Source organism: Schistocerca nitens, chromosome 2 (genome assembly GCF_023898315.1).
Source record: "Schistocerca nitens isolate TAMUIC-IGC-003100 chromosome 2, iqSchNite1.1, whole genome shotgun sequence".
NCBI classification, from domain to species: Eukaryota; Metazoa; Arthropoda; class Insecta; order Orthoptera; family Acrididae; genus Schistocerca; species Schistocerca nitens.
The window spans coordinates 775564725-775586153 of record NC_064615.1 but is presented as its reverse complement, the minus strand read 5'-3'; the positions used below and the strand labels follow the sequence as shown (position 1 = coordinate 775586153).

Genomic DNA, 21429 nt, shown 5'->3' with positions numbered 1-21429 from the left:
ACCTAGACGGATAATGGTAAACTTACTCCACTGAGGCAGATCGTTGCTGACTGAACCAACTTTGGGTAAGATGATGAGGGTAATATTTCCATCTACCCACAGATTTCGTTAGACAATTGCCATTTCATGTATCTACAAAAAGCATTTTCAACCTTATCATGTTGCTGTGGATTCAAAGATGTATGGATGAACAGCTTCTTTTGAAAATAAAATGTTGTTATTCTTTACTTTCTCAGTGAACTTCAGGCTGTAATTTAGATCTGCTGTAGTGCCCAGGTGTCTGTTTTGCACCAATTTTTTACTCATTAAGATTAATTAAATGTGTAGAGATCGAGCTGCGGCCGTCTGCTAGTATATAATTTATTTAAGTAATGTGTGTATCTTTGTAAGCTATGCAGACAATTTAGATGTGGAAATATTTAATCTGAATGCCCACAGAGCTAGCAAAGTGTGGTACATAAACGGAAATTTTGTCACTAGCAAGTGCTACTTAATCTGAAAGCTTTCATCAGTATTGCCAGTACATTTTAATAAGTAACACAGATAATTTAGTTGTGAAAACATTTAATCAGAAAGAGTATTTTGAGCTCAAAATCTTACAGTTTTATTTTGATGCCTAGTTTTAATTTTGGTGATTTATAATTTTACTTGTGTATTGCAATAGGGAACCTACGTGTAGTTTCTGTACCCAATAAATGATAATTAATTTTACTAAAGATTTTGCTTTTGAGATATCGACCCTGACATCTTCTTTGCAGATGATAGATTTTTATCACCATCATTGGTCGTTTTATGTGTAAACATAGCAGAAGCTATCTGCATTAATCCCTTATGTGGATATTCTTTGTGTATGCTTCTCTGATTCAGTGGGTAATTTCCCCTAGTGCATGCTGTTCCAGTCGCGTCATGACCATTACTTACTCCTAACAGCATTTATGTGCTGATTTCAGTTTATGGACCAAACCTATAGTGCATTAGGATCGCAAACAATGCATCTAAAAAGAGAATGAAATTTTATTTCCACATGATCACACATATTTTTCTGTGTTAATTATTTTCGAATAAGGTGCCACACAGAGAGGAACTTCACATTGAGCACGCCAATAAGATGTCTCTTTTCTAAGGTCTCTTGTGCAGAACGTATGCATTGAAACATACAACACCCAATAAATGTCGAAAAATTTTCTAATAATATTTGTTCGATCAGCTCCTCGCCACTTGGTAGCTTTGCAACTGGAAATCGCTTCTATCTACGCCCCACATATACAGGGTTATTACAAATGATTGAAGCGATTTCACAGCTCTACAATAACTTTATTATTTGAGATATTTTCACAATGTTTTGCACACACATACAGAAACTCAAAAAGTGTTTTTAGGCATTCACAAATGTTCGATATGTGCCCCTTTAGACATCAAGCCGATAATCAAGTTCCTCCCACACTCGGCGTAGCATGTCCCCATCAATGAGTTCGAAAGCATCGTTGATGCGAGCTCGCAGTTCTGGCACGTTTCTTGGTAGAGGAGGTTTAAACACTGAATCTTTCACATAACCCCACAGAAAGAAATCGCATGGGGTTAAGTCGGGAGAGCGTGGAGGCCATGACATGAATTGCTGATCATGATCTCCACCACGACCGATCCATCGGTTTTCCAATCTCCTGTTTAAGAAATGCCGAACATCATGATGGAAGTGCGGTGGAGCTCCATCCTGTTGAAAGATGAAGTCGGCGCTGTCGGTCTCCAGTTGTGGCATGAGCCAATTTCCGCGGGCTACGCGTGAAACTTGCCCGCACGCGTTCAACCGTTTCTTCGCTCACTGCAGGCCGACCCGTTGATTTCCCCTTACAGAGGCATCCAGAAGCTTTAAACTGCGCATACCATCGCCGAATGGAGTTAGCAGTTGGTGGATCTTTGTTGAACTTCGTCCTGAAGTGTCGTTGCACTGTTATGACTGACTGATGTGAGTGCATTTCAAGCACGACATACACTTTCTCGGCTCCTGTCGCCATTTTGTCTCACTGCGCTCTCGAGCGCTCTGGCGGCAGAAACCTGAAGTGCGGCTTCAGCCGAACAAAACTTTGTGAGTTTTTCTACGTATTTGTAGTGTGTCGTGACCATATGTCAATGAATGGAGCTACAGTGAATTTATGAAATCGCTTCAGTCATTTGTAATAGCCCTGTATTTATTGTCATCCATGAGAAGACCTGGCCTTTGTAAGGTGCCATTTTTTCAATCTGCCGCATGAAAATTTTCGTCATGGAACATGTGGACCTTCACGACGGCTCTCTTGTCCTTCCATTTTATCAAAGTCTGCTTGTTGCAGTACGCCATTACGTATTCACCGTTCTTCAGTTTTACATTTTTCGTGAAGTAAGGGAACAGCTTTGTGTTTCATCGCATTGTGTCGACAACGTCTGTCTTCGTATTGTTAGTGTGTCACCCACATCTAGACTTGCGTAACATTTGTCGATCTAAATACGATAATGCCTCCCAAGCAAATGATGAGCAAGCACCAAAACAGTGTGAGAAGTCTTATATTCATGGTAATGACTGCTATAACTTGTGTGCAATACCGATATAAACAATGAAAAGTATTATAACTGGTCGTGAACATTAGACTGGCAAGAGGTTCGTCTAGTGGAGGAAGCATTCATTTAGAACACCTTCCTGCCTGAAACTCTTCATTTGCATTGGGTGCAAGCCACAGAACGCTGCAGATGGATATATTCATCGAACCCACTGAGAACGAGCAGGCCATGGTCATATACGCCTGTTATGCCCACTAAAAAGAGATAATTTTTATTTATTAATTTAATCGTATGACTAGGGCCCCCCGTCGGGCAGACCGTTCGCCGGGTGCCGGTCTTTCAATTTGACGCCACTTCGGCGACCTGCAGTCGATGAGGATGATAGGATGAGGACAGCACAACACCCAGTCCCTGGGCGGAGAAACTTCCGCGACCCAGCCGGGAATCGAATACGGGCCCAGAGGATTGACAATCCGTCACGCTGACCATTTTTTTCTTTTTTTTTTTGACGCGCTGACCACCCCTTTTTTTGAGAAAGGAAAGAAATGTCGGGAGTGAGGTTTTTTATTTTTTATTTCATTTTTTTTTAAACGAAGATAGGAGAAACAGAAACCTTTATTATTCACAAAATAAACATAGTACGTCCTTACACATTTTAACTGTCCTGGAAGGAACTTCGCTGCCGTCCTACCATGCAGCGTGAAATAACAACACAGTCAGAGTGGGGCCACCTCCGGCACCCTAAAGAAAAGTATTTATAGAATGAAAACAAAACTTGTACTACATCCCACTGCTAACTGTGCAAGCGTTAGTTTTCCCAAGGTCACATACTCACATAGTTGTTCTTAGCTGTTCACTTTACTTGGTCGGTTTCACAACAGCACCGCCGCTAACCTTTGCGCACCCGGCACACCCCAAGTATATGACGGGTCCGCGAAAACCGTTACTAGGAAATTGGCATACCAATCCTTGTACTTTCGTAGCCGTAACAGTTTTGTGTGTCCATCTTGCAAGTATTGCCAGTAATCCAGTAATAGATGTAATGGACCGTCATACCTGTGATCCACGCCACTGCGTTCGTCTTATGACGCGGAAAATACGTTTCCTCTGGAAAAAATACTATGCGAGAAGAGACTGCTGTATAGATAGTGCGCCGCATGAACGCTATTATCTTCCTTGCGAGAGTCCAATGCCTCGCCGCAGACCAGCCGATGGTCGTCCGTATACAGCACGCCGCATTGCTGACACAAGGGCGAATCCGCCAAATGTATTGCGTATTTTTTATCATTCGTAGGGTATTTTCGGTTCACTACAATGTACCATGTTGATCTGGCTGTTGTAGGTAGGTGGGGGTGGTGTACTGTGCGCCACACCACGTGCCAATTAACGGTTGGATGTTTCCGTTTTACCCTGTTCCGGAGGATCTGTCGAAGAAGTACACGCTCTCGAACGTAACTGTGTTCAACAATGAACTTGCGCACATACGTCAACGGGGGTGATGTATGGCCGACACTGACTGGGGGAAGACGCTATGTTGGTACTACTTCTTCGATGATCGTCCCTGTCAGCGAGTGATTCCTGTTACGCCACTGTTTTAGCATAGTATTAGTATACATGGCACGCGCCTTCTCGTGCACGTTCACTAAACCAACGCCCCCCTCTCCCGCTGGGAGGGTAAGCGTGTTGTACTGTACTTTAAAGAGCTGTCGCAGGCTTACATAGTACCCAAAAGCCGCCTGAATCCTCATAGCCATCGAGCGCGTCAAGGGGAGAAGGTATGTCAGGTGGCACATCATGGGCGCGAGATAAAGGTTGACGAGTAACACTCGCTGCAGCATATCCATCGACCGTAGGGCGTTTAACGTATTGCCGTGCGGACTCTGAGTAACAACCTTCGGTAGTTGTCCGCAGCCGTTCCCGCTGTCTCCTTATGAAAGGTGATACCCAAACAGCGGAGGGTTTGCACCGCATGTAACGGTCCTTCCGTTCCTGGTTCTAGTCCACGCCCCACATGCATGAATTGTGATTTTCGGTAGTTGACCTCACTTCCAGCTGCCATCCCATACGTCTGTAGCCAATCCAGTGCTGTTTGAATCTCCCCCTCATTCCGTACGAGGAACGCAATGTCATCCGCGTATGCCTTGCATTTGAATGATAGATGCAGTAGGGAGATCCCGGTAAGACGGTGGCGAAGGCCGGCCAGGCTCGGTTCTAAGGCGGTCGCATAAAGGAGGATCGACTAGGGGCAACCCTGTCTCACTGATCTTAAGATCGTAAAATACTCTGTTCTGCCTCCGTTGATCACCATCGCTGATCTGGCGCCGTGCAACAGCCGCATCACGGCAGTGGTCAATAATGGCGAGACACCCATCCTGTTCATCAAGGCCGCGAGGTACACATGTTCCACGCGATCAAAAGCATGATCGAAATCTACAGCAACCATCGCCCCCCGGAGGCGGCATGCAACCGCGAGGGCGACGACGTCACGATAGTCTCCCAATGCTGTGTGGATATTACTGATGCCGCCAAGACAAGTCTGATCGGCATGTATTCGATTCTCCAGCAACGTTTTGCTACGACTGCCCAGTATGCGCATGAAGATCTTGTAGTCACTATTAAGGAGGGTCTAGGAGCGATAATCACAAGGCCGTTTGCCGCCACGGGGCTTCGGTATCGGTATCATGAGTCCTTCCGTGAATTTATTGTGAACCGGTACTTCTTGCCGCAGAAGCTCATTAAACATGCATAGCCACATCGGCGTCATAATGGTCACAAAGGCACGGTAAAATTCCAAAGGGAATCAGTCTGGACCTGGGGACTTGTTGCAGGCACCTCGTGTAATCGCTTCTTCCAGCTCTTCACACGTAATTTCAGTTAACCCGTCCGCTTCCCCGTTCGCACTCGTCGCGTCTGGGATCTCTTCCAGGACGTTCCCCAGCTCCATCTGACCCTCCCCGTTGCTCGCGTAGAATCTGCTAAAATGATCCGTGAACGCCTGTGCTATGCCCCTTTGTGTTGTAAAACGATGGCCATCGCCGAGATCGATCTCATATATTGACGCCCTTCGTCGTCTTCGCCTTTCCTTTCGCACATAATGCATCGAGGGAACCTCGTTGGGCAGGCAGTCCTGCGACCTCGCGCGTATCATCGTTCCCGCCATTCTGAGCGTCGCAAGTTGCACCAGCTTCGCCTTGACTCTGTGGGCGGACGTCTGGCGTGCTGGTGTAGGTGGCTGAGCTAACAGTTCGCGGAGAGCCGTAAAGTAAAACTCGGTGGTCGTGCGCTGCCATTGAGAAACCTCCTTCCCGTAACCTATTAACGTCCTCCGTAAAGCTGGCTTCGCGCACTCGATCCACCACTGCAGGACATAACCGAAAGAATTCCGTCGACGGAGGCAGCCATGCCACGCGTCCACCACCATGCGTCGGCATTCTGCATCACGCAGATGGGAGACGTTCATCTTCTAATTACCCCTCCGTCTCCATACCGCTGTCTAGCAAGGTTAACCGTACAAATATATGCCTCCTGATCTGTAAACGCTATTGGCCATATTTCTGCGTCCACCGTCGACATTGCTAACGCCCTTGAAACGTAGATCTGATACAAACGGCTCGCGGAGTGGCTAGTAAAAAATGTATATCCTGGTCGGTTGCGATACTTCAGGTCCCACGTATCGACTAATTCCATCCCGTTGACTAGCTCCCTAAGTTCTTGGCTAGTAGTATAGTTAGGATGTTGGTCCTTTCTGTCGAGCACACAATTAAAATCTCCGCCGAGTATGCAAGCATCGTATCGTCCCTGGAACAACGGTTTAACCTCATGGGCGTAAAAATCTGCTCTGTCCCTTCTCTTATCCGAGCCTGACGGTGCGTATATGTTGATCAAACGTATTCCACCTATGGTCACGGCCGTACCACGGGCAGAAGGCAAATACTCTACTTTGTCTGCACGTATCCCTTCCTTTAATAGGATCGCTGTGCCGACGTCTCTCTCGTCACACGGGAAACAGTAAATGTCGTAACCGTAAAAGTCCGAGGGGGGAAGTACCAGAACTTCTTGTAATAGTGCTATGTCTAAATCCGCAGCCTTTATCATGTCACTGAGCATCTTGATTTTTACCGGCGTCCCAATGCTACTGATGTTAACAGACCCTATCCGATAAGCTTGTTGCATGGCTGTCAACGTAGATAGGGCACCTTACGGTCGCTAATTCTTCCGTACACAGGCTGTTATCCCACTAACGTTCCCCGCCGTCCCCTCATATGGTCTGCCGTTATTCCGTGCACTCTGCCGGTCTTACACCGGGAGAGTGCTTGGGAGCAGTTCCTCCGGCATCATCTGTTCCCCACGGGGGTGGCTCTTCTGACCAGTCCCCTAGTGTCCCATCATTGTCGTGCGTTGCAGGCGCCGCAGCCTCCTCAGTAGCCTGTCGCCGTCGATCGAACTCCGTCGCCGTGTCTGGAACATCGTCAGCGGTAGGTCGTGCCGCCGTCCCGCTGGCCACTGTTGCATCCACGCTCGGCAGTTCTTCTGTATCCACGGTTGTCTGCTCTGTACACGAAAAAGTCTCAGAATTGCCTGCTAGATCAGATTGGTCGTTCTCCACCGTGAGGCGGTGCTTCTTCCGGGCGTTTTGGCGATCGCTGTTTTCGTTGCCGGGCTTCGGAATCAGAGGTCAGCATTGTCTCCAGTTGTTCATGGGGGACGCCGGAATCGTGCGCTGTCGTATTATAGACGTCTGCAAGTGCCTTATCTGAAGGTGTTGTAATCGGCACCGAAGAGAGGGAGTCCTGTGACTGCTGCAGGCGGTCCAGCGCAACGTCGTCCTTCCGTGGCTCGCCACGATCTGCCTCTGTCTGTGTGTTATGGTACGCTTCTGTCTCGCGGCTCACGTCGGCGCGTAATGCGGCGACATAAGTCATGGGGAGCACAGTCGGACGCGGTGTGAGGGGTGGATCATCCCGTGGCAGCTGTAACAACCTTCGTTGAACACACTCAGAACGTACGTGTCCCTCCTTCCCACATCCAGAGCACTTCCTTGGTTGTCCGTCGTAGAAGACAATCGCCCTACAACCGGCGATGTACAAGTATGACGGGACGTGTTTTCGGAGTTCGATCCGTTTTTGTCTGACGCCATTGAGGACCGGATACGTCTTGAAACTCGCCCATTTTTCAGCCACGTGGGATAGGACAGTTCCGTAAGGACGCAGGGCGTCTGTCACCCATTCTTCTGGCACTTCGAATGGAAGCTCAAAGACGCGGATCGTTCGGAGTCCCATGCCGGCGTGTTCAACTGTTACCGCTCCTGCATTCCCGTCCGAATGACAGAAACGAAGTCCTTGTCGGTGTCGGAGTAGTTGTTCGTCACATGCCGCTTCATTTATGAGCTTGACATAGACCACGCTGCTTACCATAGATAAGTGTATTCCAACTAGAACGTCAGGTTCGATTTTCACCTCGTCCCGTAAATAACGTTCGATTTTGTAAGCCTTCGGTCGAGCATATTCGTTAACAAAACTACATTTCAGTGTCGATTTGCGGAACGACAAGGCCATGATTCGTTCTATGTATACCGCGGCACACCGTTACACACTTAACGTAAACACCTCTCGCGCAGACGTGCGGCAGATACAGGGTGTTTCAAAAATGACCGGTATATTTGAAACGGCAATAAAAACTAAACGAGCAGCGATAGAAATACACCGTTTGTTGCAATATGCTTGGGACAACAGTACATTTTTCAGGCAGACAAACTTTCGAAATTACAGTAGTTACAATTTTCAACAACAGATGGCGCTGCGGTCTGGGAAACTCTATAGTACGATATTTTCCACATATCCACCATGCGTAGCAATAATATGGCGTAGTCTCTGAATGAAATTACCCGAAACCTTTGAAAACGTGTCTGGCGGAATGGCTTCACATGCAGATGAGATGTACTGCTTCAGCTGTTCAATTGTTTCTGGATTCTGGCGGTACACCTGGTCTTTCAAGTGTCCCCACAGAAAGAAGTCACAGGGGTTCATGTCTGGCGAATAGGGAGGCCAATCCACGCCGCCTCCTGTATGTTTCGGATAGCCCAAAGCAATCACACGATCATCGAAATATTCATTCAGGAAATTAAAGACGTCGGCCGTACGATGTGGCCGGGCACCATCTTGCATAAACCACGAGGTGTTCGCAGTGTCGTCTAAGGCAGTTTGTACCGCCACAAATTCACGAAGAATGTCCAGATAGCGTGATGCAGTAATCGTTTCGGATCTGAAAAATGGGCCAATGATTCCTTTGGAAGAAATGGCGGCCCAGACCAGTACTTTTTGAGGATGCAGGGACGATGGGACTGCAACATGGGGCTTTTCGGTTCCCCATATGCGCCAGTTCTGTTTATTGACGAAGCCGTCCAGGTAAAAATAAGCTTCGTCAGTAAACCAAATGCTGCCCACATGCATATCGCCGTCATCAATCCTGTGCACTATATCGTTAGCGAATGTCTCTCGTGCAGCAATGGTAGCGGCGCTGAGGGGTTGCCGCGTTTGAATTTTGTATGGATAGAGGTGTAAACTCTGGCGCATGAGACGATACGTGGACGTTGGCGTCATTTGGACCGCAGCTGCAACACGGCGAACGGAAACCCGAGGCCGCTGTTGGATCACCTGCTGCACTAGGTGCGCGTTGCCCTCTGTGGTTGCCGTACGCGGTCGCCCTATCTTTCCAGCACGTTCATCCGTCACGTTCCCAGTCCGTTGAAATTTTTCAAACAGATCCTTTATTTATCGCTTTTCGGTCCTTTGGTTACATTAAACCTCCGTTGAAAACTTCGTCTTGTTGCAACAACACTGTGGTCTAGGCGGTGGAATTCCAACACCAGAAAAATCCTCTGTTCTAAGGAATAAACCATGTTGTCTACAGCACACTTGCACGTTGTGAACAGCACACGCTTACAGCAGAAAGACGACGTACAGAATGGCGCACCCACAGACTGCGTTGTCTTCTATATCTTTCACATCACTTGCAGCGCCATCTGTTGTTGAAAATTGTAACTACTGTAATTTCGAAAGTTTGTCCGCCTGAAAATGTACTGTTGTCCCAAGCATATTGCAACAAACGGTGTATTTCTATCGCTGCTCGTTTAGTTTTTATTGCCGTTTCAAATATACCGGTCATTTTTGAAACACTCTGTACGTAAACACCGTCCGAACCGCTGCGTCGCCGAAGGCTGACTGCCGCCATTCAGCTACTGGGGGCGGACAGGAGATAAGTGGTAATTCTTAATAAAAAAAACTTCTTCCTCCTTTCCCTTCTAAAGAAATATTTGGTTGTGTGTGTGTGTGTTAGACGTTGGTGTTTATTATGGGAAGTGCAGTGTGACATGTTTTAGAGGGGCTTGGCATTGCAGTTCCGATTGGTAAATATTACAGCAGTTTGTTTTGTGGTTAACTTCGACTAGGCTCAACCATCCGTGGTAAAAATTGCCTAATAGTAACATCAGTTATACTTTTATAGTGTTACGTTACGTACTCCGCCATTAAACTGGCTGTGAAATGATGCTGGAAAAAGTTAGGTGTTGACAATATGTTCTGTAACATTTTCTCAGACTGAAATGACAACATCCTTTACGTTTTCAGCTGCTGTATCGGAAGTGGCCAAGTAAAGTTTCATAACCAAAATTATAATGTGTCCCGTCGGGATGGTGCATGGGTTTCCGAGGCAGAAATCAGATGAATTAAAGAATACAGTCATTGTGAGAAATATTGTAATATACTCAATTAGTACAAAGAATCGTCGTCGAAATCCTTGTACAAGACATTGGGCCATGCCGGGACAAGTTAGACACCTGGAAAGTTCACAATTCATGTTCGGCTTGCAATCCACAGGATTAAAAACAAGTCAAGTATTGAGACAAATTCTGTTGCATTACACGCGTAGGGAAACTTGCGAGTGTGCTACGTGATACTCGACTGCCGTTAGACTGGAGCTACTGAACTTGGCAGAGCGGCAGGCGGGCAGCCTGTTAAACAAGTGATCTGTGGCGCTGTTGGTACCTCACCTGAGTGGACGTGGCACTCGTGTAGCTGCTGGTTGGACGGCGTCGGCAGCTGTCGCCAGTGCTGTCGAACAACAGGGAAACTTGTAGGGCCCAGGACGATTCCCACCTGTGTGCTATCGACAGGTTACCTTACGACAGTACCGATAATGTATTGGAAGTTCCTCGCATGATTTGGCACTAGCCACACTGAAGAGCCAAAGGAACTAGTACACGCAGAAGTGCCGCGACACGACTTGGCATCGACTTGACTAATGTCTGAAGTACATTGGAGAGAATTGATGCCATGAATCCTGCAGGGCTGTCAATAAATTCGTAAAAGTACGAGGGGGTGGAGATCTCTTCTGAACAGCACGTTGCAAGGCCTCCCAGATATGCTCAGTAACGTTCATGTCTGCAAAATCTTGTGGCCTGCGGCAGGGTTTAAACTCAGAAGAGTGTTCCTGGAGCCACTCTGTAGCAATTATGGACGTCTGTGGTGTCGCATTGTTCTGCTGGAATTGCCCAAGTCCGTCGGAATGCACAATGGACATGAATGGATGCAGGTGATCAGACAGGATGCTTAAGTACGTGTCACCTGTCAGAGTCGTATCTAGACGTATTAGGGGTTCCATATCACTCCAAGTCCACACGTCCCACACCATTACAGAGCCTCCACCAGCTTGAACATTCCCCTGATGACATGCAGGGTCCACGGATTCATGAGGTTGTTTCCATACCCGTACACGTCCATTGCTCGATACAATTTCAAACGAGACTCGTCCGACCGGGCAACATGTTTCCAGTCATCAACAGTCCAATGTCGGTGTTGACGGGACCAGGCGAGGCGTAAAACTTTGTGTCGTGCAGTCATCAAGGGTACACGAGAGGGCCCTCGGTTCTGAAAGCCCATATGGATAAGACGTTTCGTTGAATGGTTCGGACGCTGACTCTTGTTGATGGCTCAGCATTGAAATCTGCAGCAATTTGTGGAACGGATGGACTTTGTCACGTTGAACGATTCTCTTTAGTCGTCGTTGGTCCCATTCTTGCAGGATCTTTTTCCGGCCGCAGCGATGTCGGAGATTTGATGTTTTACCGGATTCCTGATATTCACGGCACACTAGTGAAATGATCGTATAGGACACTACCTCGCTACCATCGCTACCTCGGAGATGCTTTATGCCATCGGTCGTGCGCCGACTGTAACACCGCGTTCCAACTCCCTTAAATCTTGATAACGTCTCACTGTAGCAGCAGTCACCGATCTAACAACTGCGCCAGCTTGTCTTATACAGGCGTTGCCGACCGCAGCGCCTTACTCTGCCTGTTTACATATCTCTGTATTTGAATACGCATGCCTATACCAGTTTCTTTGGCGCTTTAGTGTAGTTACTTCTGTTTACGTTATATGCAGTATATCCGTCATTTCTGTCAGTAAGATTTCTGCATGTGAATGGTATCATACAGGTTCGATTTCTGGTATGGCACAGTACAGTAGCCGGAATCTGACACGACCGGAAGATGCTGGCTGTGTTACACCCATTTTGTGTAGGGAGATCCAGCGTCCTGTGTCACTCTGTCTTTCGCTTAGCTAATGTGGGGTCATGAAAAATTGTTCTGGTGTGAGTAATGGCTTGGAGATTCTCTCCCCCCCCCCCCCCCCCCCCAGATGTAGTGAATTTGTGGTAGTTGTGGGATTTCTTTTAGTATGCTAAATGATGGTTTTGGTGTTTATCATGTGAACTGACTATGGATGGTGGTGGTGGGTGTGTTATAAAAGGGGTGAGTTATAAATGGGGTGTTATGATGGGGGCTCTTCTCCGAGTGAGCTGATGAGATGAAATTGTGAGTACTGGCATGCATTGCAGAATGAGGTGGATTTTTGTGTAATGATTTGGTATACAGTAGGATGGTTCAGCATAACTCGAATCTCTTCGTTGATGGTAAATCTTGGTACAACTGAGATAATGCGATGTTCCCTGTTCTGGATTCTCTCGACTTTCTTTAGGCTGGTGTTTGCCGCCATGCTCCATACTTCCGAGCCGTACAGTGTAATTGGTAGGATGACCATTTTCCAGATGCGTAATTTGTCATCTGTAGATAGCCGTCTGCCTTTTATTAGTGGATATAACTGAATCAATCTTCTTTCACGTGCTTTATTGGAAGCCTCTGAGATGTGTTGTCTGAAGGTTAGCGGGCTGTCGAGTTTTAGTCCTGGGTAGGTAATTCACCGTCTCCATGGTCGCTATAGTCTGGCTACTATATAACATGTTTTGGCCGCTCTTGCACAGAGCAGTGTCACCTGCATAAATGGTTATCCCCCCCACCCCCCCCCCCACCCCCACGCTCGTTGGTTACACTGATAGTATGAGGGCTGTTGAATAAAGAATGATCACAAATTTTTGACAACTTACCTTTACTTATCATCATAATTTTGGTGGTCCTTCTCAAAGTAGTCTCCCACGAATGCGATGCACTTGTCTCAGCGTTTCTGTCAGTCTTCAAATACATGCTGGAAACCATTTTTTGAGAGGTCCTTCAAAATCTCCTCCTCTGCCTTCACCACTGCTTCTGATGATTGATAATGCCTCCCACGAAGGCGTTTCTTCATGTTAGGGAATATAAAAGAGGCACATGGGGCTAAATCCGAACTATAGGGAGGATGAGGGATGCGCTTCACGTTGATTTTTGCAAGATATCCAGCAATAACACTGGCAATATGCGGCCGCGCATTATCGTGGTGCAGCACCCAGCCTGCTTCACGGAAATGTGGCCTTTTGCGCCTGATATTGACTTGCAATGTTTTCAGGACATCGCTGTAGTTTTGTCCAGTTACTGATGTGTTTGCAGGTACAACATGCCGATAAACCATTCCATGAATATCAAAGAATGAGATGACCATAACTTCCCCAGCAGAAGCAACCACTTCTGCTTTTTTGGGGGTTGGTGATGAAGGAGATTTCCACACTGAGCTTTGCTGCATGCTCTCAGGATCAAAACAATGTAGCCAAGTTTCATCAGCAGTGATTACATTTGAAAGAAACTCCGGATCTTCCTCTAACATCAACTTTAACTGCGTGCAGACCTGCACACCAATGTCCTTTTGTTCCGGAATCAACAGTCTTGGAACCCATCACGCACAAAAAAGTCTCATTTTTAATTCTTCTGTGACCAACGTGTGGGTGGCACCCAATGAAATTTTCAGTATTTCAGATAGTGATCTTAAGATAATTCTTCGATCCTCTCTCACAATGACAGCAGCAGTGTTGATGTTTTCTTCCGTAAGAGCAGTAACTGGAGCACCGGGTCCACCTTCCTTTGAAATTGATTGCCTCCCCTCTTTAAACATTTTAAACCACCTCAGAGCTGTGCAGTAGGGTAGAATGGACTCTCCATAGGCCTCCTGCAACATTGCACAGGCCTCAGCTGAAGATTTGTTGAGATGAAAGCAGAATTTCAAAGCCTCGGATTGTTCCTCGTTTGTTATCTCCATTGCAGCCTCTCACAGGCGGGCACCAGGAGTGCCAACAATAAAACTATTACGGCGTGTTTTTTGCACATTAAGCTAACAGAATATCATAATATTAAATTTTAGTGCCAGAATTTATGACCATAAAAATTATGAGGATTCTTAATCGAACAGCCCTCGTATATTAAGGTACAGGGGGGGGGGGGGGGGGGGACCAAGTGCAGATCCTTGGGGCACTTTAGCTTCAATGGATCGTATGGGGCTGTCTGCTCCATCTCTCGAAGAGTAAAACATTCTTTTGGCCAGGAAGGACTTGACCATTTTTAGGATATGTATTGGACAGTTGTACTTACACATCTTATATAATAGGCTGCCATACCAAACACGGCCGAACACCTTTTAGATGTCGAGGAAAATGGCTCCGGTGCTGCTGCACTGGTGTTTCTGCGTGCATATGCGCTCTCCCAGATGAATGGATTGCTGGATTGTGCTACGCCCAGCACGAAATCCGAACTGTTCGGGGCTTAGGATATTGGTGTTCGTAAGGTATTCCCCCCCCCCCCCCCCCCCCGCCATGAACCATGGACCTTGTCGTTGGTGGGGAGGCTTGCGTGCCTCAGCGATACAGATAGCCGTACCGTAGGTGCAACCACAACGGAGGGGTATCTGTTGAGAGGCCAGACAAACGTGTGGTTCCTGAAGAGGGGCAGCAGCCTTTTCAGTAGTTGCAGGGGCAACAGTCTGGATGATTGACTGATCTGGCCTTGTAACACTAACCAAAACGGCCTTGCTGTGCTGGTACTGCGAACGGCTGAAAGCAAAGGGAAACTACAGCCGTAATTTTTCCCGAGGGCATGCAGCTTTACTGTATGGTTAAATGATGATGGCATCGTCTTGGGTAAAATATTCCGGAGGTAAATAGTCCCTCATTCGGATCTCCAGGCTGGGACTACTCAGGAGGACTTTGTTATCAGGAGCAAGAGAACTGGCGTTCTACGGATCGGAGCGTGGAATGTTAGATCCCTTAATCGGACAGATAGGTTAGAAAATTTAAAAAGGGAAATGGATAGGTTAAAGTTAGATATAGTGGGAATTAGCGAAGTTCGGTGGCAGGAGGAACAAGACTTTTGGTCAGGTGAATACAGGGTTATAAATACAAAATCAAATACGGGTAATGCAGGGGTATGTTTAATAATGAATAGGAAAATAGGAATGCGAGTAAGCTACTACAAACAGCATAGTGAACGCATTATTGTGGCCAACATAGATACGAAGCCCACGCCTACCACAGCAGCACTAGTTTACATGCCAACTAGCTCCGCACATGACGAAGATTGATGAAATGTATGACGAGATAAAAGAAATCATTCAGATAGTGAAGGGAGACGAAAATTTAATGGTCATGGGTGACTGGAATTCGGCAGTAGGAATAGGGAAAGAGGGAAACGTAGTAGGTGAATATGGATTGGGGGTAAGAAATGAAAGAGGAAGTCGCCTGGTAGACTTTTGCACAGAGCAGAACTTAATCATAGCTAACACTTGGTTCAAGAATCATAAAAGAAGGTTGTATACATGGAAGAAGCCTAGAGATACTAGAAGGTATCAGATAGATTATATAATGGTAAGACAGAAATTCAGGAACCAGGTTTTAAATTGTAAGACATTTCCAGGGGCAGATGTAGACTCTGACCAAAACCTATTGGTTATGAACTGTAGATTAAAACTGAAGAAACTGCAAAAAGGTGAGAATTTAAGCCACGGCTGCAAAATACTAACACGAATTTTTACAGGCGAATGGAAAGGCTGGTAGAAGCCGACCTCGGGGAAGATCAGTTTGGATTCCGTAGAAATGTTGGAACACGTGAGGCAATACTGACCCTACGACTTATCTTAGAAAATAGATTAAGGAAAGACAAACCTACGTGTCTAGCATTTGTAGACTTAGAGAAAGCTTTTGACAATGTTGACTGGAATACTCTCTATCAAATTCTGAAGGTGGAAGGGGTAAAATACAGGGAGCGAAAGGCTACTTACAAATTGTACAGAAACCAGATGGCAGTTATAAGAGTCGGGGGGGCATTAAAGGGAGGCAGTGGTTGGGAAGGGAGTGAGACAGGGTTGTAGCCTATCCCAGCAGTTATTCAATCTGTATATTGAGCAAGCAGTAAAGGGAAACAAAATAAAAATTCGGAGTTGGAATAAAAATCCATGGAGAAGAAGTAAAAACGTTGAGGTTCGCCGATGACACTGTAATTCTGTCAGAAAGAGCAAAGGACCTGGAAGAGCAGCTGAACAGAATGGGCAGGGTCTTGAAAGGAGGATATAAGATGAACATCAACAAAAGCAAAACGAGGATAATGGAATGTAGCCGAATTAAATCGGGTGATGCTGCGGGAATTAGCTTAGGAAATGAGACACTTAAAGTAGTAAAGGAGTTTTGCTATTTGAGGAGCAAAATAACTGATGATGGTCGATGTAGAGAGGATATAAAATGTAGACTGGCAATGGGAAGGAAAGCGTTTCTAAAGAAGAGAAATTTATTAACATCGAATGTAGTGTTAAGTGTCAGGAAGTCGTTTCTGAAAGTATTTGTATGGAGTGTAGCCATGTATGGAAGTGAAACGTGGACGATAAATAGTTTAAACAAGAAGAGAATAGAAGCTTTCGAAATGTGGTGCTACAAAAGAATGCTGAAGATTAGATGGGTAGATCACATAACTAATGGGGAGGTATTGAATAGGATTGGGGAGAAGAGGAGTTTGTGGCACAACTTTACTAGAAGAAGGGATCGGTTGGTAGGATATATTCTGAGGCATCAAGGGATCACCAATTTGGTGGAGGGTAAAAATCGTAGAGGGAGACCAAAAGATGAATACACCAAGCAGATTCAGAAGGATGTAGGTTGCAGTAGGTACTGGGAGATGAAGAAGCTTGCACAGGATAGAGTAGCATGGAGAGCTGCATCAAACGAGTCTCAGGACTGAAGACCACAACAACAAAAACATCCATCTTTAAACTCGAGTGTAACCACCACCAGTTTTCCTTGTTTACCTGTACGCTGGCTATGCAATCTGCAGTAGGTTTCCTCAACTCTTCATTTTAAATCACTTTTGACCACTTGGCGTTAGTGATTCACCACAGACTGAGTTTAAATGTAATTCCAAAACAAACAGGAAAACAGTCAGACAAAAATAACTTTTGGTCTCTTTACTTGGGAGACCTGACGTTGTCTGATAACTGACACCATGATGACGTTGCAGTGTTCATCAGTGACCAGCCCGGCCTCGGACCTGCTATACTTCCTGTACGCGAACGCCAGCGAAGACATCCACCGGCACCACATGGACGACCTGCTGCGCGAGTACCACAGCACGCTGGTGGGGCTGCTGCGGCGTCTGGGCATGGGACGGCAGGCCGAGGCCTACACCCTGCAGGAGCTCAGGAGCGACATGGACCACTGCCTGGCGACAGCCGTCTTCTACAGCACCATGAGTGGGTTTGTCCTCACGTCTGAGGAGAACGGCGCAGAGTATGTGAAAGGGTTCAACGATCCAAACAAGTTAGACGAGGCTGTCATTAAGTCATTTAGGAACCCGTATTCATTGTCCTACTTGAAATATCTCGCTCCAATTTTCGTTAACAAAGGAATTCTATGATCATCTTTAGGAAATTCGGTATTTTTTAAAATTCTTAGGAGCCATTTGTCGGTTTATCAGAAAGATATGATGTAAGGAGCGATCTTCGAATCTTCGACAGTCATAGAAGCAAAGGCTTAAATTCGTCAACGATCAATAGCTCTTCAAAAACTGGTCTTGTGTACGTAGTTTGGTGAGGATCGCATGCTGAGCCACCATGTCCGTCATGCTTGGCCTCCTCGATCCGTGTGGTTATTGGTTGTGGGGTAACCAGAAGTTGTAAATCTACCGCGATCGTCCGACCTCATTACTGATACTAAAATACAACATCTGAGGGCAATTTCTCGCCATACCTACTGATATGCTGTACAGTGCTGTTCACAACATTGTTCCTCGATTACAGGTGTTATTGATGAATGACAGCCGACATGCTGATCATTTGTTATAAAGAACATCGTCTTTGCTAAAAATCAGTTATTATGTTAATTGTTACTTTTGTATAGTATGAAGCGCTATTTGGTGGTCAGTTTGTGAATCTTTTTTCGGTTTCAATGAAACCCCACGTCATTTCAAGCATGTGTGTCAATTTTTCCCTCTCTACTTACATTATTCCATGAAGTAATGAATTTTCAAATTTCAACGGGCTTTTGGGTCACCCCGTAGTTGTAATACCCTTCTGCTTCTGAGGTACACAAGTAACTGTGTCTGACGTGTATTCTCTATGTGTATGTATGTGACAGAATCTTCCCTATATTTCGTACCTGACACGCGTTTGACAATGTTCCTAGGATAAGCTGAAACTTGTAAATATCTTCACTGTTTATTAATGAGATTGGAATTTTCTACCTAAAATACAGTTAAGCCTAATAAAGAATTACTAATAAAATAATTAGAATGGTTTGCATTTTCTCTGTTAGTGAGCAGCTGCCTTACACCAGAGACTGAAAGTAGCCGTCAGCGAATTATTTCCTGAACATTCCTTATGGCTTTCCTCGACGAAGAGCCAGTACTGATTCGTATCCTTGAGTCACTTTAACGTTAGGAAGCACCGGTGCACTATAAGGTATATACTCGTGCTACACGATCTACCCTTGGGTGCTGTCTGAAGTATAATTTGGCCATTTGGGTAGTGGACGTTATTTCTGTGTTACGACTCCATCTCGATCACTGTATAACAGGCTGATGCTCTACTTTTACATCCATATCGACGCCTTCCTTATAAAATGTAGTGAATACTCCCAAAGAACTTTTTGCAGCGGGTGAATGTGTAAGGGAATCCCATACATTGCAGCAGCGCATGTCATAGTCCAAGATACGTTACTAAATAGCTGGTCATGGCCATTTAACCCAACTCTCTGAACAGCTGCTCTCTAAAAACACTTCCGCAGTGCAATACAACAAACAATACAAGATTAGTGGAAATGGAAATTTGTGGTAAGTTCTGTGGGACCACACTGGTGAGGCCATCGGTCCCTAGACTTACACACTACTTAATCCAACTTAAACTAACTTACGCTAAGAACACACACACAGACACACACAGACACACACACACACACACACACACGTCCGAGGGAGGATTCGAAACTCCGACAGTGGGAGCTGCGCGAACCGTGACAAGGCGCCCTAGAATGCACGGCTACACCGTGTGGCAGATTAGTGGACTGGTAACATGTGAAAGTCACCTGAGGATATTGTTGCATTAATCTTAAAATTGGTTTTTGTCAGTTTGATTGTCTACCCCGCCGTGCAGGGCACCACTGGGTGTAGCCGGCCGGTGTGGCCGAGCGGTTCTAGGCGCTACAGTCTGGAACCGCGCGACCGCTTCGGTCGCAGGTTCGAATCCTGCCTCGGGCATGGATGTGTGTGATGTCCTTAGGTTAGTTAGGTTTAACTAGTTCTAAGTTCTACAGGACTGATGACATCAGCAGTTAAGTCCCATAGTGCTCAGAGCCAGCCACCACTGGGTGAGCTGTGGTTAGGGAACAAGGGGGAAACAAATGGTAGCACCAAAATTTTTCTTTTAACAGGGTGGCTTTCTTGTAGTGAACAGTTACACTAATTCTCAATCTTTCAAAATCAGCTTTACTTCTTTAAGGTAAGCTGCTGCGATTGATCAAAACAACAAACACTTTTAATACAGTAGCAAAGGGCAAGCTGGGAAGACAACGAAATTTAAATAACAACTCTCCACAAATATGGCTTCACAAGTAAGATTAAATTTATTAAATTTATTATTGTTAAAATTCTTTTTTTTTAAATCTTTCAACAAATATCCCTTAATGCCTTTAGTAAAACAATAAGTGGTAGGCCTTACAAGAAGGTGCAATCCACCTCAACATTTCCATAGATCATAGACACAAGTTGCACAATTTAACCCCAAGGACTTGCCAAGATAAAATTTCCCCAAAACGTAAAAGATAAATCATTACACTAAAATGCTGCATCAATTATCAACATAAAAATTCAGAAGGAGGCCAGGGTTTTAACATTTCTGACATCGCCGCAGTAGGCAAGATAAAATTAGCTCAGTTAACAAAATACAATCACACCAAAACTCAAATACAAGTTAAAATTTAACACACACAGCGACAACCGCCAGCTTACAATAGTTCAAAACATTATTCAATCTCATAGGTGCGCAGATGTCATCACCAAGGAGAGTGTGCGAACCAACTTGAAGCAACTAGAACATGGCATAGGCCAAATTACAGATTCGGCAGTCTATGCAGAGAAGTCGGTAAGAAACGGTCACCGTCGCCCACATACACACTCACGCACGGGCACAGAGGAGCCAACCTTAAGCCAGGGAGATAGGGCAGGCAGAGTGAAAAAAAAAAAAAAAAAATTCGTCACGGGGCCCACCGAACCACTGGACGGGAACTACCAAAATTCATTCACCTTAAACGTTACGTACGACGCCCGGGCGAGGAAACGGGAAATAGTATGGACACAGGCCAGCAAAAACCTCAGACAAACACACAGAATCCCCATAAATCCCAAATTATAATTTAATCAATTATCCCTCAAAACCCCGGAACTTGGCAGAAGCGAAATTAGAGGCCACAGGATACAAAGGCACTCTGCAGAAGAGTAAGGAGGGAAAAGGCTAAACAAAGTTCTGCTACGGCACAATAGAACGCCAAGAAAAACACACTAAGTAAGGTACATCACCCCACAGAATACCGAGAAACACGAACACTGGGGTTTGCCCACGTTTCCGACACAGTCATAACAACGAATATACTCTTCTTCATCTGGCCATAGCACGGTGAAACACACAAACAGCACCAAACTTCCGACAACGGAAAAGTACTCCCCTGTTAACTATATCCGGGAGCAGCACAGCCACAAGCTCCTGGCGAGGCGCGGTCCAGGGAAATCGCCGCGAGAAAGATGATCCAGCACGAGTATCGTCAGCCAGACCTCAGCAAGGCGCAGTCAGGCAGGGCAGGAAAGCCGGTAACCGGGCGACGACTCCAGCCACCGACCCGGGGAGCAGCAAGTAACACCAGCCCCGGCCAGCGACAGCGCGCAGGGACCCACCGTCCGACGCAAAAGGCAGTGCCCACGCCGCTCGCGCCCAAACTTGACTGCCCGCGCACACAACACGCCACCGGGCAGAGACGGCGCCACCTGCTGCCAGGAGGCACCCCGCAATGGAGAAAGAAACACCACTCGGAGGCCCAACGATCGAGAATCGATCGGGAATATCGCCGCCACGGCACAATCTCCCCTCCATCAAGCTAAACACCGAGGGAGGGAAG

At 46.1% G+C, this 21429-nt stretch overlaps 1 protein-coding gene across 1 annotated transcript in view; it reads left to right on the top strand.

Annotated features, from left to right (window-relative positions):
• LOC126234622 (uncharacterized) overlaps positions 1–18520 on the top strand; it is a 45535-nt gene extending 27015 nt beyond the window's left edge. Inside the window, exon 3 of the mRNA XM_049943351.1 lies at positions 17288–18520. Within this exon, the coding sequence (XP_049799308.1) occupies positions 17288–17683 (396 nt within the window). The 3' untranslated portion in view covers positions 17684–18520. The remainder of the gene's footprint in view (positions 1–17287) is intronic.
• The last annotated feature ends 2909 nt before the right edge of the window (positions 18521–21429 follow it).